The following is a 17,305-nucleotide window of genomic DNA, read 5'->3' as shown; positions in this document are numbered from 1 at the left end:
ATGAAACTACAGAGAGCAATCAGATACACAAAAAAACTACAGAGAGCAATCAGATAAACATGGAACTACAGAGAGCTATCAGATAAACATGAAACTACAAAGAGCTATCAGATAAACATGAAACTACAGAGAGCAATCAGATACACATGAAACTACAGAGAGCAATCATACACATGAAACTACAGAGAGCAATCATACACATGAAACTACAGAGAGCAATCAGATAAACATGGAACTACAGAGAGCAATCAGATACACATGAAACTACAGAGAGCAATGGAATTGACATTTGAAATGTTAGGGTATTCCACAATAAGTTTCTTTGCTGTGCTCTTGTGTTCTTGTATTTTATAGAACCTTACTATAAAATATCAGTCGTGTCTGTGCGCAATGTGTTTCTGTAAGTGTGGCACTGCAAATGCATATCCTTATCAAGTGATGCTGCTGGCTTTTATGAATAAATAAATCTAAATAAATCTGACAGAGCCAGAAACTGCCCAGCAGAAGCTGCAATGGTTTCTTTGAGGAGGTTTGTTATCATATGATCTTCTGTTGCTGTTTGTCCCCCAGGCTTCTGAATGGAAAGTGAATGCCTCTCTGGCCTTGCTCAATCAGACTCAGAACCTCGTTATTGGCGGCGGGTTACTGGCCGGCTCCCTGCTCTGTGCCTACTTTGTCACTGAGAACAAGCTCAAGGTAAAGCATGGAAGTGAATCCAGAAGACATCTCTGACTTTAGAGGTTTCACTTGCAGTGTTTTTTTCTGTTCATAATTTGTGATATGTATGTAGGTTGTGGTGAAGACAGACACACAGATTTCTAGTTTGACAAAACTGATCACATTTTTTCACATTACTAACATACCTTAAAATATGTCCTCATTCCAGGTTGGTGATTATGTTTTTTTCGGAACCTACATTATTCAGCTCTACACCCCTCTCAACTGGTTTGGTACCTACTACAGGTAAGGCACTTTTTAGCAAAGCGATGAACAAAATATTCAGCACCCAGGGCTGTTTAACTTGAAAAGGTAAAAGAAAACCTGAAACAGTTATTCCAATACTGCAACAATACAAGAGAAGTAAAGGGAGAAGTCATAAGCCTAAGGGACAATGGGGAAACCTTAGTAGTGAAAGCAAACACAAATGTATTGAATGACTACTTTAAACAGATTTTTGGTCTAAATCAAACAGAAGTACTAAGAGGAGTCTCTCAAGACAAACCGATTCCCTGGAGTGCTTAATGTACAAGGGAGGTTATATCCATGAGCCTGACAAATTGATAAAGATGGCTTGCAAATGTTCTAAAAATATTTAAGAAGGGAGATAAGGCGGAACCGGGAAATTACAGACCCATTAGCCTGATCTCCATGTCATCAAGGAATCAATCAAACTAGAGGATTATTTATATCATAACTTAGAATACTGTGTTCAATTTGTATTGCTGCAATGCAAATACGTGATTGCTGCTTTGGAGAGTCCAATGAAGAGACTCAAGACTCATCCAAGGGCTAGAAGAGATGGCTTCTGATTATAGGTTGAGGGAATCCAATCTACTTAGCTTAAAACAAATAAGGGCAAGGGGAGACTTGATTGAGGTTTTTTAAATCCCAAAAGGAGATAACAAAATGAACCCTTTTGAGAAATGAAACAGGCAAACACCGTCTTTATGAGCTGAGTTTGAAAATGAAAATACATGTTTACTATAACTTGTGTTTATTTCAAAACTAGTAAATGAAAATGTAATATAGATTTATGGAATTACTTAGTTACAAGTTAAAACAACCTAAAGAGACAACAACATGATATTCTGAATTCAATCGGCCTCTATGCAAGCCGGGTGGAATGGCCTCTCTCTCTCTCTCTCTCTCTGTATTGATGGGTGAATGGCCTCCTCTCTGTCTGAAATGTTCACATGGTTATTCATAGAATTAAACTAAACTTCTTAAAGTGTCTATTTAATATATCCCATCTGTAACCCCGTCCTGTTGTCTTGTTGAGTTTGAAGGAGAGATTTGAGTTAAAATGATCAGTCGGTGTAACCTGTGCTGGTAGCTCTGACTCTAACCCTTGGGTGCAGAACTGTGTCTTTAAAACAAGAGAGTCTTTGATCAATACTTACACTTTTGTGGCAATTTTACAATATGCAGCAAAGCAGTGTGTGGAAAATGTCAACAATCAATCAATCAATCAATCAATCAATCAATCAATCTTTATTTCATATAACAATATGCCCTTGCACAATAAATTGTCGCAAGGCGCTTCACAGGTACAACATAAATTATTGATACTGTACAAGCAATAGTAAACATTCCATAATTCAGGGGCCCTAAAGCTAAATGCTCTAACACACCTGTGTTCATTTTTGATACCTTAGGGACAGTAAGCAATCCTACGTCCTGGGATCGCAGTGGTCATCTAGGTATACATGGGATTAAAATATCATTTAAATATGAAACTGTTTAATGTTTGTAAGTAATAAGCATGTCCTTAAAATCAACCCTAAACCTCACAGGAAGCCAGTGTAGGGCTGTCAATATCGACGTCATGGAATCATGTCTTTTACTTGTTCAAACCCTGGCAGCGGTGTTTTGCACAAGCTGCAGTCGATGTAACACATCTGGGAATACCAGAAAACAGAGCATTGCAATAATCCAGTCAGGATGTATTCCGCAGATCTCATTTTACATGATATAGAATATGCCATTCCTCACTTTACATGCAACTTTGGGAGTGTGCTGAACACTCGGCTCTGGTAATTAGCATGCATGGGCGGAAATCCCATGGAAATGAATGAAGTTCAACACTTATGTCTGTCGCCTATCTTTTGGGAGAATTCAAGCAGTATGCTACATACTGCAAAAGGGACTTGTAGTATTCCACGTACTACTGGCATATACCACCAAGCAAATATGACATAGTCGTACGTGGAATAGGGCAGATCATATGCACAATATTCAGTTTATATGGATTGTGTCTTCTAAATTTACATAAGTGTTCTGCATACTCAAGCCCTAACTGTGTCTTAGTAATTTGTGATTTACTGATTTGTGTTTTGTGTGATGTAATGCTGAATGTGTTCTTGCTGTCCCTTGGGATCCTGCATCTCATCAAGCTATCTTGTTATTTGAAATAATAAATATATTAAACAGCAGACACCTTAACTAAGGATGTAGGGAACAGAAATAAAGTGAATGATTTTGTTTGTCAACAGGATGATCCAGAGTTCATTCATAGACATGGAGAACATGTTTGAGCTTTTTACTGAAGAGCAGGAGGTGAGCTTTTATTTGTTTGTATTTAATTGCAAATCAGTGGTGGGGAATGTATTTCTTTAGTGCAGAACATTGGAGAGATGAGAATAGAGTGAGCTGGCCTTATAATAGACTCACCTCTGTCAGCAACCAGACAGCAATTAAAAAGGCAAACATAATGCTTGGTTATCTAGTCAAGTGTTTCCTAGGGTGATGCTGAATCATTTGGATCCTCTAAGACCTAACTCGACAAAGTTTTGAGATCAACCAACTACACCCACCCCTCATTACATCGCCCCTCGCTATTCTGTGGATTCAGATATATCGTGGTCCTGGAGTTGGCTCCCCATTTTTACTGTCTAACTGCACATGCCTTAGCTGTAATATACATAGACACTTATAATTACTGTTAGTTTTATTTTGTACTGCACATCACAAACAACAGTATACATAACAATTAAGAAACAAAGCATTAATATCGTACTGTTATCATATACACACGTCTTGCACAATAACACAAAGCAAATTAAATATCTACTTGCTGAGGCGGTTTTTATTTTAGCCAACGAGGTGTTCACGTGTGGCAGCAAATCACTAGCAAAAGCCACAGGGCAGTGACGTCAGCTCCCTAGCAACAAGCTAGGAATGTTGGGAATGGATTCTTTTAATGTAGCGGGTTTGTGCATTTGAGAATGAGGAAGACTCATGAAATTAATTGGAGACTGAAGTTGATGAGAAGCAATTACCCTCCACTGTACGAATTAAAACGGTGTGCTGCTTTTTATACAAAAAATGAGAAAAAACGGAACCCTGACGCCCCTGATAAAACGAGGGAGTGGTTGTACAGTATTTGTTAGCCTATTTGTTTTTCTATGGATCTCTCGCTATATCATGGCCCTCGATATAGAGCGGATTTGTATTGGACCCCGACACCCACGATATATCGAGTGGGTGCTGTACTAGAAAACTATTGAAATCATCTGTAATGCCATAGTAAGGCAGTTCATAAATAAAAAAACACGGGTTTAGCTAAAATAAATGGACAATTCACATATGAGGACCATCATAAATGTTTGGGTCTGCATTGATATCAATATAATAATAATGATAAAGAATCACTACTAAACTATTAAACAGTACAAGTCTAGTTAACATTGCTGTTCATAGTGAGCATATAATTGGAAATGACAAACAAATAACAGCAAGAAACTCTTTTTCCGATAGTAATTTCATTGAAAGTTGCAAACTGTGCTCTGTCTTGCACAACTTGTAAAATCTTTCTTCATCGTCCCGCACGTGCTGTGGCAGCGCAGATCACAGAGTAGTAGTCGCAAGGATTGAGGTGTCCGGTCTGTTTTGGGATACAGCTGTAGTCAAAAGTTTACATTCCCAATGGAAATGTATAATTTCTAGAAGTTTCTCAAAAACAAATAATTATAGGAAAAATCTTTTGTAGCAAAAGAGGAAAAGAACGTTACAAAAAATAGATGTCTACAATTATTTATTTCAGCAATTTTTTTTGCAAAACTCCAAAAATGCTAATTCAAAAGTATTCGTACCCAGACAAGGACAATGACATGAATAGCTAGTTGAGGCACCTTTAGCAATAATAACCTCTTTTAAACGATTCAAATTCCGAGGACTTCTCTTGTGCAGAGCCTTCTTCCATTGACTAGGCCATTCCAGAACCTTGATTTTATTCTTCTTTAACCATTCTGAAGTAGGTTTGATGTGTGCTTTGGATCGTTGTCGTGTTGGAACGTCCAGTTGTGCTTTATATCAAGTTTTGTAGTGTTTCAGGTAATTGGCTAATATCTTTTGGTATGCTATGGAGTCCATTTTACCATGTATTTGAACTAAATGTCAATTTCCTGTGCCATTAGAGGAGAAACAGCCCCATAGAAGGATATTACCACCTCCATGCTTGGCATTAGGTATGGTGTTCTTTTCTTTGTACGCCGCACCAGACTTTCTCCAAATGTAATGACTATCAGCGTGACCAAATAGGTCACAAAACCTTTGACCAGGACTTATATCCATCATTCAAATACCGTTTTGCAAACTTTAAGCGATTGTCCTTGTGACGTTTTCCTAAAAGTGGCTTTTTCCTATCATTTCCTATCAATCTTGTAACAATTGTAAGTCACCCTGGATAAGGGCGTCTGCTAAGAAATAAATAATAATAATAATAATAATAATAATAATAATAATCATGGCATCGAAAGTGTATTAATGCATTTGAATTAGAATATTTGAGATTTCTTGTAATTTTTTTTCTTCATCCACAAAAGCAAAACTTTTGCTACCAAAGATTTTTCCTAAAATTCATTGTTTTCAAGACATTTCTAGAAATTATAGATTTCCATTGGAGTATGTAAAATTTTGACCTCAACTGTATATTTATGTATTTATTGCATTTATGTAGCGCTTTTTATACAAAAGTATCACAAAGCACTGTACAGTACATAGCAAACCACAATACATTTGTATAGCACGTCACACATACAACTGCCACAGTCAGACCATTTAAATAACAGTATACACATTATAATACAAAAGCAGCAATTTTAAAGTTACATTAAAACCCACTAAGATAAGAAAGCCATTTTATAAAATTGCGTTTTTAGTCTTGACTTGAAAACTGTAACGATCTTAAAATCAATTCTATACTACACAGGGAGCCAGTGGTAATATGTTAACTTTTCCTGGTTTTAGTCAGATTTCTAGCGGCGGTATTCTGAACAAGCTGCAAGCGGGATACCACACGTTTTGAGACACCAGAAAAAAGTGCATTACAATAATCAATTCTAGATTAAACAAAGGCATGCATTAGTCTCTCGGCATCAGATATGGAAATAATTGGTCTAAGTTATAATTGAATTGACAAATATATAATTGAATTGACAAATGTTATTAAGTGTGTATTTTTAGGTGGTGGTCCTCATGCGGACCTGTGGACCACTGGGGATGAAAGCCCCTGTGAGGGGATGCAGTGGTGGTGGCCCTATCTGTATGTCACATTTCACAGATTTTTACATATATCTGGAAAACAGCTTATCCCCTTGGCATGAATCTTGGTAGCAACATTATTTAGCATAAATTATTGGGAATATTAGATAAGGGATATAGGAGGTACTTCTTTACACAGAGGATTGTGAGGGTCTGGAACCAACTCCCCAGAAGCTGACACCCTGGGATCCTACAAGAAGCTGATTGATGAGATTCTGGGATCAATAAGCCACTAACAACCAAACCCGTAAAATGGGCCGAATGGCCTCCTCTCGTTTGTAAATGTTCTTGTGTTCTTATGATATATGGGGGTGTCTGTCTGTCGATACATCCATTGATCTGTAGATACACTTGTTGCAAATATCTGGATAATCTTTAACCCAATTATCACGAGCCTCGCTAATTCCTATTCTATACTGTTCTGTACATACTGTTGATATGTCATGGTCATTCACTTTATTATCATACGGATTGCTCTGATTTTGAATTAATAGCCATGGCAGATGATGTATACCAATAACATGCTTGTTTGAATCCCTGGAAATATGTATAGTTTAAACAGTAAAATGGATGCGACTAGTTTTACCCTTGGATTTGGATTGTATTTGATGTGGTGTTCTGGATCTTCTCAGCCAAACATGTTCCAGTTACTGTAATACAAGAGAAGAATGTAACATTACTAAGAACACAAGTCTTCATTTCAGCGCCGGCCTATGATCTGAGTTACAAACACAAGATGAAAAGGTTGGGCTTTGAAGAAGGGTTTTGAATGTCACACCTAATCCTGAATTTCCACTCCGTGCAGATCAAACAGAGACTAATCCCCTGCTGAAACTCCAGGCTAGCAGAATCTCCCCGCTCCCCACTTTAACTTGTGTCTCCCTGGGTTACCACGGCCTCTCCCTTACCTCCCTGGAGCACTACAATAACAAACATAGGGTAAACATGAGCACTAAAGCACAGCCCAAGTGCTGGCTTTGACACTTGTGACACTTTTCATGTCCTTGTCCACAGTAGGACACCCTTTTTGACTTTCACAACTCAATCAGGGTAATAATGTTACCATTATTGTTAAACTTAATACATTTCTGAACATTTTAACCAACAGAAGGAGCATGCTTCTGAAACTTGCTTCTGAAAATTTTAGACTGATTACAGGGCTCCAGACTGCAACTAAAATGGTGCAAATGCAACATTTTTGGAACTGTATTTTCAGGGTTTTCGCCATTCTCGCCTGTAACACAGAAATGCTGCCTCACCCTTTAAAAGCATTTGTCCATGTTTATGAATACGCTATGACATCAGTCTGTATATATATAAAATAAAACTCATATCATGTTTAAATGAACTGAAGTGCAAGAAGGACGGTAACAATTTGATCGAATACATACGCTTGTAAGTGCAGAGAGGTGCTGTATTAACACCAGACTCCAGAGCAAGAGCAGTAACCTTTTAGGTGGATTGCTCATGTAAAAGGCCTTAATACAGAAGCACATTCATCGCTAATAGAGCTCATCTGGCACAACTTAAGGGAACCAAACAAGCCCTAACGCTTTTACACCCGGTGCTCCGACCCAAACAAGCCTTAAGAGCCTTTACACCCCGCGCTCCGACCAAAACAAGCCCTAAGAGCCTTTACACCCCGCGCTCCGACCAAAACAAGCCCTAAGAGCCTTTACACCCTGCGCTCCGACCCAAACAAGCCCTAAGAGCCTTTACACCCTGCGCTCCGACCCAAACAAGCCCTAAGAGCCTTTACACCCCGCGCTCCGACCAAAACAAGCCCTAAGAGCCTTTACACCAGGTGCTCCGACCCAAACAAGCCCTAAAAGCCTTTACACCCCGCGCTCCGACCAAAACAAGCCCTAAGAGCCTTTACACCCTGCGCTCCGACCAAAACAAGCCCTAAGAGCCTTTACACCCCGCGCTCCGACCAAAACAAGCCCTAAGAGCCTTTACACCCCGCGCTCCGACCAAAACAAGCCCTAAGAGCCTTTACACCCCGCGCTCCGACCAAAACAAGCCCTAAGAGCCTTTACACCCCGCGCTCCGACCAAAACAAGCCCTAAGAGCCTTTACACCCCGCGCTCCGACCCAAACAAGCCCTAAGAGCCTTTACACCCCGCGCTCCGACCCAAACAAGCCCTAAGAGCCTTTACACCCCGCGCTCCGACCCAAACAATCCCTAAGAGCCTATACACCCGGGGGCAGGGTATCTCACATTTTCAGTCACTGGAGGGAAATAACAACAGACACATGTGGCTTGGATGTAATACAACACAGTTATCGAATATCATTTCCATCACAACCTTCAAACACAGAGCTAATACACGCCCACATGGACTGGTCCTCCAGTGGACTTGCCACAGAAATACCAGAACAGTCTTCAAGGTGGGGCCATTACTCAAGATACATTGAAGGATGCCAACTTCCACCTAGCAATACGGCTCCATCAAAGAAAAGACCTGCTTCTTTGTGCAAAGGTGTGTGTCACCTTCAACACAAGGTTTAACAGTCAGATTAACTTCAGAGTGAATCCCAGCTCCACACTCCTCCCTGACCAGCCACTTCAGCAAGGGATACTAAGGCAGCCACACAGAGAACTATACGACAAGTGCCTGACAACGCCCTCTGTAAAGTTCACTCCTCTGCCCCATCCAGCCTGGATGAGAGGGCCACCCTGCGGGAGCACAGTCCATTGTAACAACATTTCTTAAAGGCCTCCTGCCCCTAAGCACCCTGTAGGTCAGCGGTCCCCCAGTGGAGCCCCTAGTTTTAAGGAGGCTAACAAAAGCACCCTTCGAACTGCTAAGCTCTTGCTCCCTAAAACATCTGTCCCTCAAAACAGCATCTCTAGTGGGCATAGTTTCGATACACTCAGATCTTCAAAGACAAGGTTATTTGCAGGCTAAATCCCTGCAAATAACCTTGTCTTTGAACTCCCTGATGAAATCCACCTGCTCCCCATTTTTCACCTTCAGAAAACTGATAAGCTATAGGGTATAAGGGTTCAAGTGTGGACTTCATCAGAAGTGGTAAGAATGCTGTAATTACCTGTAACTGGCCCCCCCCCCCTCCCTGTATACATATAACAAAATGGACAAGTATGAAATATTAACCATCACTAATGGGTTATTCCCCTTTAAGAACCCAAGAACTGAAAAGCATTATGCCAACAAACTCTCGCGAGAGTGCATGATGCAATGTGAGTTGCCCCGACAAAAGCACATTGCAGCCATTTGCAAATTCTCTTTTTCCTTTTTCACTAAGAGTGAAAGCATCTGAGCTAAGTATTACTTAGTAGTATTGCCTTGTTTAACCTGTTTTTGCAGTTTTTCTGTCTCTGAGAGTGTTTTACTCACGGTCATTCCTGTTGTTTAAAATAATTATTATTATTGTCGAGTTTTTAATCTAGTCAGCCTGAACTGGCAGTGAGCCAGTGGGAGCCTGCGACTTGCGTTCGCTCTCCCCCGGGTCTAGTTCACTATTACGGCAGATAACTCTCCTCTGGACAGGACTCTATTCCAGTAAAAAAAAAAAAAAAAAAAAAGTTCTATTTCGGTTGAGATAGTTTTGTTGTTGTATATTATTTTTTGTGTATTCAGTGTTTTTTTACATTACTGTATACCCTTTCCCTTGTTTTTCTTTATCTTACAGAAAACGGGATCGAGTTCTGTGGGCTCACACGACACTGTATTACGGCTGTAGTACAGAGGTTATCTTCAGGCTTGAAGATAACCTGTAACTGTGGATCTACTGAGTGTAGTACTCGTGCTGCTCATTCCACAGTTACACAGTCTTCTTGACTGTACAGTTAGCTAGCGTGCATCTCTTCGTGAGATCCCCTGCTTTTTTGTGGGATTGCTGGCTGCTGTTGTTCATTAGCCCAAGATTAGCGTTTTTTTCTCCTTGTACCTTGGTACCAGAGCTGACGCAGTCTTTGAAAGTGTAGTACTGTAACACAATCTTATTCACTGTACAGTTAGCTGGCGTGCATCTCTTCGTGAGATCTCCTGCTTTTTGTGAGATTGCTGGCTGCTGCTGCTGTTGTGCATTAGCGCAAGGTTTGTGTTTTTTCTTCTTTGTACCTTGGTACCGGAGTTGACGCAGCCTTTGAGTTATTAATCTATATTGAGACAGTACCGTGTCTCAGTACCGCGTTTTCATACGCTCGGTACTGACGCTACCGCGTTTGCATACGCTTTGGTAATAACGTTACCACGTTTGCATATGCTCGGTCCTGGCGCTACTGCATTTGCATATGCTTCGGTACTGACGCTACCGCGTTTTTCGCTACAATTCAGTACCAACGGTAGGTATTTGTATTTGGTACCCAGACTGGTTCATACCAGGTCTGTTGATACCAACGGTACCCAGAACTGACGTTCGGTACCAGGTTTGGTACCAGGCTAACTGGTCAGACTTCATTCCAATAATATTTTATTGGTACCCAGACTAGTTATACTGAGTCTGTCGGTACCAACTCCTTCAGTACCTAGAACGCTCAGTACCAGGTTCAGTACCAAGCTAACTGTAGGTAATACTTTACATTGGGTACCCAAACTAGTTTTTACTAAGTCTGTTGATACCAACGTCTCGGTACCTACACTAATATGTTTCACGGTTGCATTGACTGTGGCGCTAAGCTGCCAGCAGCTGATGGCCACAAAAGATGTGTGCGCTGCTTAGGTCAGGAACACGCAGAGCGAGCTCTGGCGGACCCTGCCTTTTGTGCACAGTGCGCTGTTTTCAGCAAGCGATCACTACGTTCCAGGCTTATGCGCCAGTCGAGTGATAGCTCCATTACCCCGGCGCAGTTACCTCCTATGGAGGCAGCTGGTAGCAGTAGGGGGCGCTCTAGGGAACGCAGTTCTGGAGAGCTCTGCTCCAGGGAACACCATTCCAGTCATTCCAGTCATTCCAGGGAGCTTAGCCAGAGACCTTGCTCAGCTGAGCGCGGTGCCAGGGCACGTGGCTCCAAAGAGTCCGCCTCCAGGAAGCACAGGAGGAGGAGTCCTTCTTCTTCCTCCTCATCCTCTTCCTCTCCTGCTTCTTCTCTTTCCCCGAGGAGTAAGAAGAGAAGGCACAGGTCCCGATCATCGGACCGCTGGCGGTATATGTATGAGATGTTCCAGCAACAGCAGTCAACTTTGACCCAGTTGTTGCAGGAGCGGTCTCTGCCAGTGCAGGCACCTGTTGTGATGCGAGCACCTGTTGCTCCACCTTCACAAGTGGTTTCTCTCTCCCCCCCTCCGCTGCCAGAACTGGCAGAGGTTGAGTTGAGGGGGGGGGAATGGAGGACGCTCTCTCTGTCCTCGCTTCAGAAGGAGCTGAGGAGTGCGAGGAGTTTTTCTCAGAGGATCCAGCATTGGACTCGCTGCCTCTGATTCCCTTGCCTAGGGAGCTCATACCCCTGATGCGCCGAGCCAATGACGCACTTAGGGTGCCATGACCGAGCGCAACAGTTGAGAGGTGCTATGTTTATGACGCGTGTAAGGAGATACCTTCTGAGGCCCTGCCCATCGACCTGGATTTTTGGCAGGAACTGACCGCATCGTGGCAACACTCGGCCACAGCCCCTGCAGTCCCTCGGTCGGGTACGACCTATGGGATTCATGAGGGGGATAAAATAGGTTTGGTCCAGTTTCCCTCTGTCGGTCAACTATTCCAGCCTTGGCACAGCCAGCGAACCTTGCGCTGCTGTCCAAAGATGCAGCTTGTCCAAACAAGCAATGTCGGGTTACGGAGGTCCTTCTGAAGAAGGCTTACTCCGCTGATGCCTTCGTTGCCCGGCTGGACAACTACAATTCATGTTTGGTGGCTTACCAGAGCCACATTTGGAGCTCCGCTGCTGAGGGGGTCTTACCCTCGTTCAGACAGAGGAGCTGCGGCTGATCTCCCGAATGTTGCTACGGCTAGCTAAGCTTCTGAGCCAAGCAACAGGGCGGAGTATGGCAGCATTGGTGGCTGCGCGCCGTCAGCTGTGGCTTTCTCCAAAGCGGCAAGGGAAGCAAAAAAGGCGTTCAATGACCTTGCCCCTAAGACGGCACCACCGCCTAAGAAGCAGTGGTATCAGAGATCACCGCCTCTGCCACAATGGCATCCTCAGGGCGGTCCACGGGACTCTCCAGCGGCCGCTGGTAGGTCGGGTCGAGGGCGCGGTAAGCAAAGGCGGTTCCAGCGCAATGCGCCTGATAAGAAACCGCAGCAACAACCCTAGGAATTTGCTGCCACAGGCCCAGGGCCCCTTCTCCAAAGCCCATCTAGAGTACTGGGGCCAGTGCACCCGCAATTCGTGGGTGCTCACCACTATACGTTGGGAGTACTCCTTACAATTCAGCCATGGACCACCCCCCTTTCGGGGGGTGGTCCATTTGCTGGTCAAGGACCCCAAAGCCAACGACTCACTGGCTCAGGAGCTAAAAACCCTCCTGCAGAAGCAGGCTATTCGCATCTTGCCACCCTCCGACATGGTCGGGGGGATCTACTCCAAATACTTTCTGGTGCCCAAACGGGACGGCGGCCTCAGACCGATCCTCGATCTCAGACAGGTCAACCTGTATGTGAGCCGCAGGTGGTTCAAGATGTTGACCTTGCAACAGCTGTCGCAGTTCATCAGGCCGGGCAACTGGTTCACGACAGTGGACTTGCAGGACGCCTACTTCCACATTCCCATAAAACAAGGGCACCAGAAGTATCTTCGGTTCGCCTTTCAAGGGAAGGGCTATGAGTTCCGTGTACTGCCGTTTGGCCTATCCCTAGCGCCACGCGTTTTCACGAAATGCATGGACGCTATCCTGGCCACTCTGAGACTGAAGTGTATCAGAGTTCTAAACTACCTGGACGACTGGCTCATTTGTGCGGAGTCGCCAGGTCAGGCGCAGCAACACACGGAACTTGTCACCGATCAACTATCCAGACTAGGTCTGAAGGTGAATCATGCGAAAAGTCAACTGACGCCAGCTCAAGTAGAGCTCTACTTGGGTCTGAGTCTGGACTCCCAGTCCATGACAGCAGCAGCTATTCCAGTTTGGCAGAGCTTTACCAGTGGTGACTTCCAGAAGCTTCTGAGCCTGATGGCAGCAGCCTCTCAATCCCTTCCCCTGGGCCTCCTGCATATGCAGCCCCTCCAGGCCTGGTTCAACAGGATGGTCCCTCACCCAATGCTGAACCGCAACCATTTGGTGACAGTGTCCAGATATTGTCTCCGGACTCTCTCTTGGTGGAAACAACCGACCCACCTATGCCTAGGCTTCAGGCTGGGAGCGGTCACGAGAAGAGAAGTCGTTATCACCGACGCCTCCAACCACAGTTGAGTGTGGAACGGTCGGGGCGCACAAGGGGTGTGGCGGCCTCCGTGGCGAGGCCAAAACATAAAGCTTCTAGAATTGCAAGCAGTGTTTCTCACCTTTCAGTTCTTTCTAGAGGATATCAGGCAGAGACACGTGCTTGTCCGGACATACAACACGACAGTGGTGGCTTACATCAACCACCAGGGTGGTACAAGATCACCCAGTCTCAACAGGGTGGTCACCAGACTTCTGGTCTGGGCTCACACCCACTTCCTCTCACTCCGAGCGATAGACCTACCCGGAGTGGTGAACATTGCCGCAGACCTCCTCTCGAGGCAGGATCCAGACGGCTCAGATTGGAGACTCCATCTCGAGGTTGTGAGCCTAATATGGGAACAGTTTGGGAGAGCAGAGATCGACCTCTTTGCCTCCCGGGAGTCGGCACATTGCACCCTGTGGTTCTCCATAAGAAGAGACGAAGGGTGTCTAGGGGTCGACGCATTGGCTCACCAGTGGCCAGCGCATCCACTATATGCGTTGGAGCAGTGTGGAGTAGTGGTTAGGGCTCTGAACTCCTGACTGGAAGGTTATGGGTTCAATCCCTGGTAGGGGACACTGCTGCTTTACCCTTGAGCAAGGTACTTTACCTAGATTGCTCCAGTAAAAACCCAACTGTATAAATGGGTAATTGTATGTAAAAATAATGTGATATCTTGTAACAATTGTAAGTCGCCCTGGATAAGGGTGTCTGCTAAGAAATAAATATTACTGGTACTGGCCATACTCATTATGCGTTTCCACTGATAGTCTGGAGAAGATCAGACAGGACAGGGCCACAGTCCTACTAGTAGCACCTCACTGGCCCAAGAGAGTCTGGTTTGCCTCACTGATACATCTCCTGTGGGGACAGCCTTGGCAGTTGCCCAGTTGCCGCGACCTGCTCAGCCAGGCGCAGGGCGGTCTGTGGCATCACGACCCATCGAGCCTACAGCTCTGGGTTTGGCCACTGAGCGGCTCCATTTGAGCAGTCTGGGTTTGTCTAATAGGGTGATTGACACCTTACAGAACGCTGTCTCCACTCGTTCCCAGTATGGCTACTGGGGCGTTTTTCAGACATGGTGTCTGTCGAAGGGAGAGGATCCCACGACATGCCCGATGGTAGTGATCTTACAGTTTTTGCAAGACCTGCTGGATGATGGGAAGAGCCCTTCTACTCTGAAAGTCTACCTGGCAGCTATTTCAGCTTGCCATGTGAAGATAAATTTAGTCTCCCCAGGAGCACATTTCCTGGCGGGACAGTTTTTGAAGGGAGCTAAGAGACTCCGTCCTCCAAGGAAGGACGTTGTTCCTCACTGGCGGTTGAATGTCATGCTGAATGCACTGACGAAACCACCTTTTGAGCCCATGCATTCCTCAGAGCTAAAGCTTTTGTCTTTTAAGACAGCTTTTTTGGTGGCAGTCACTTCTGCTAAGCGAGTAAGTGAGCTGCAGGCACTATCTGACGCCATAGCCTGTTTATATTTTGGGAAGGGGCGGTCACGAGTGACACTCCGGACCAACCCTGCGTTTTTGCCGAAAAATATTTCGGCTTTCCATATCCCTCCTCCTTTCCAGTCCGACAAAGACAGAATGCTCCACACGCTATGCCCTGTCAGAGCAACTCTTTGTTTGCTATGGTTCTCAGTTCCAAGGCCAGGCTCTGTCTAAACAGCACCTGTCTAGGTGGCTAACGGAGACCGTGAAGATGGCGTATCAACTTGCGAAGTTGCCCCCGCCGGAGAAGGTCACTGGCCATTCCACTAGAGGGCAGGCCACTTCTTGGGCGATGTTCCAGGGTGCATCTGTCATGGCGACCCCCCACACGTTCATGAGGTTCTACAGGATGAACATCGTGGATCCGCTGTGTCCTGGGTTTGGATCAAGGGTGTTGAGGGCTGCCTCAGAGGCCGTCCCCTCAACTAAGGATTGATCGGTAAGTGACTTGTCACCTTGTAGGACTGCTAGCGCGGTTAGCTCATAAGAGTCTTGCGCCTGTCCTGACAAGAGATTGGGTATACTTACCCATTAGTGATGGTTAATATTTCGTACTTGAAAGAGAACGTTAGGTTATTATCATAACCCTGGTTCTCTGAAATAGAAATATTAACCATCAGTCTTCGCGGTCGCTGTGGAGCCACGAGACTCAAAAGTAAAAAGAGAATTTGCGAATGGCTGCAGTGTGCTTTTGTCGGGGCAACTCACATTGCGTCATGCACTCTCACGAGAGTTTGTTGGCATAATGATTTTCAGTTCTTGGGTTCTTAAAGGGGAATAACCCATTAGTGATGGTTAATATTTCTATTTCAGAGAACCAGGGTTATGATAATAACCTAATGACTTCTGTCACCTGTATTACCTGGAAGGGGACAGGACGGAGAAGGATGCAATACTGCTCAGCCTTCCACTTCGAGAAGCGCAGATTCTTTCTCCTGGGCTAGCAGTGAGAACGGGGGTTCATGTGTGAGCAGATCTCGAGTATGTCTTGCACACCATGCTGGTGGTTTTAACTTTAACTGTTGATTGCATTACCAACAATATATTGCAGGCTACAGTCTGGTTGAATACTTTTTAGGGTCACTATAGGTCAGGTGAAGTACCTGACTTCTGTATCTGGCTTCTTTTCCTGGGATGCAGTGTCTGCCTCTGCAGTGTAAAGGTTGGGAGCTCAGCTTGTTTCCTTTTTTCGATTGCCAGGTGACGGATGATGTTAATGCTGGGCCTCTTCTTTTTAAACTGGGAAAGGTGGAGTTTGAAAACGTTCACTTCAACTATGTGAATGGGTAAGCACACTTTCAGTCACCAAGGTTAGCCCTTTGGTTTTTGGCAGGTTTCAGATTTTTTGCACTCTGGTTTCAAAGTCAGCATAAGCAGTCCAAAGTAATAAATACATTGTTTTGTGGTTTCAGTTATCTTACTGCAGGTATTTACCACCTTGTTGACACCAACTTAGCATTGTTTGTTTGGTCTGTTTTTTAAGCAGATAAACTGATGACATGCTTTTTTTGTGGTGATGGTGCATCTTTCAATAATTTTCATTGATTATCAAAACATTTTTAAGGAATTGCCTATTAAAAGTTTATGAGAAAAGCAAGGCAGATTGGAAATTTGAAATAAGGGCTCGACAAATCTGCGACTGAACCTTATCCTTCCTAACTGAGAGAAGTGCATTGGACACATTTTATTTTAACCAGAAGAAAAATCTATTTTTTAGTTATAAAAAGATTTAGGAAAAGTCCCAATGTTAATCCTTTCTTAAAATCTGGCCGATTGTACGCAGTCCACCATGCTCCCTTGCTAATGTAAAGGGGCACATCTTGAGAACGGGTCTAGCAATGAATGGGAAACGGGGGTTATGATGCAAATCCCATTCAACCAACTTTTTCTTTCTTTTTATAGTAAAGAGATTCTGAAGGACGTGTCCTTTACAGTCATGCCTGGTCAAACAGTAGCTCTGGTATGTGAAGCTTGTTTATTATATTTTAACGTTTGTTGTTTGTACAATTTCCTTACAAAACCACAGAGCATGTGTTTAGTCTTTATTTCCTAGACTGGTACTGCAAGTGCTTGTAAGAACATGGTAGCGAATTGTAATTGTTTTTTCTAATACAATGCTTGTAAACAAGCCTTGAGCAATCAATAATATATATGTGATGCACATAGGGCTGTGTTCAAACATTAATTCTCTAGCCAGGAGTTTCAACCAGTTGAGGAAA

The 17,305-nt window shown here is 44.1% G+C and overlaps 1 protein-coding gene across 1 annotated transcript; it reads left to right on the top strand.

The window, feature by feature from the left end:
* Positions 1–570: 570 nt before the first annotated feature.
* LOC131728430 (ATP-binding cassette sub-family B member 6-like) lies at positions 571–17,046 on the top strand (the record flags this gene model as incomplete). The annotated part of the gene is made up of 5 exons (XM_059019429.1): positions 571–696; positions 887–963; positions 3,213–3,276; positions 16,287–16,372; positions 16,989–17,046. Coding segments are annotated over 5 exons (411 nt in total), but the record flags the coding sequence as incomplete, so codon positions are not given.
* Positions 17,047–17,305: the final 259 nt, after the last annotated feature.

Source organism: Acipenser ruthenus, unplaced genomic scaffold, assembly GCF_902713425.1.
Source record: "Acipenser ruthenus unplaced genomic scaffold, fAciRut3.2 maternal haplotype, whole genome shotgun sequence".
Classification (NCBI taxonomy): domain Eukaryota; kingdom Metazoa; phylum Chordata; class Actinopteri; order Acipenseriformes; family Acipenseridae; genus Acipenser; species Acipenser ruthenus.
Note: the sequence above shows the minus strand (reverse complement) of the source record. Positions and strands in the feature narration are given on the sequence as shown.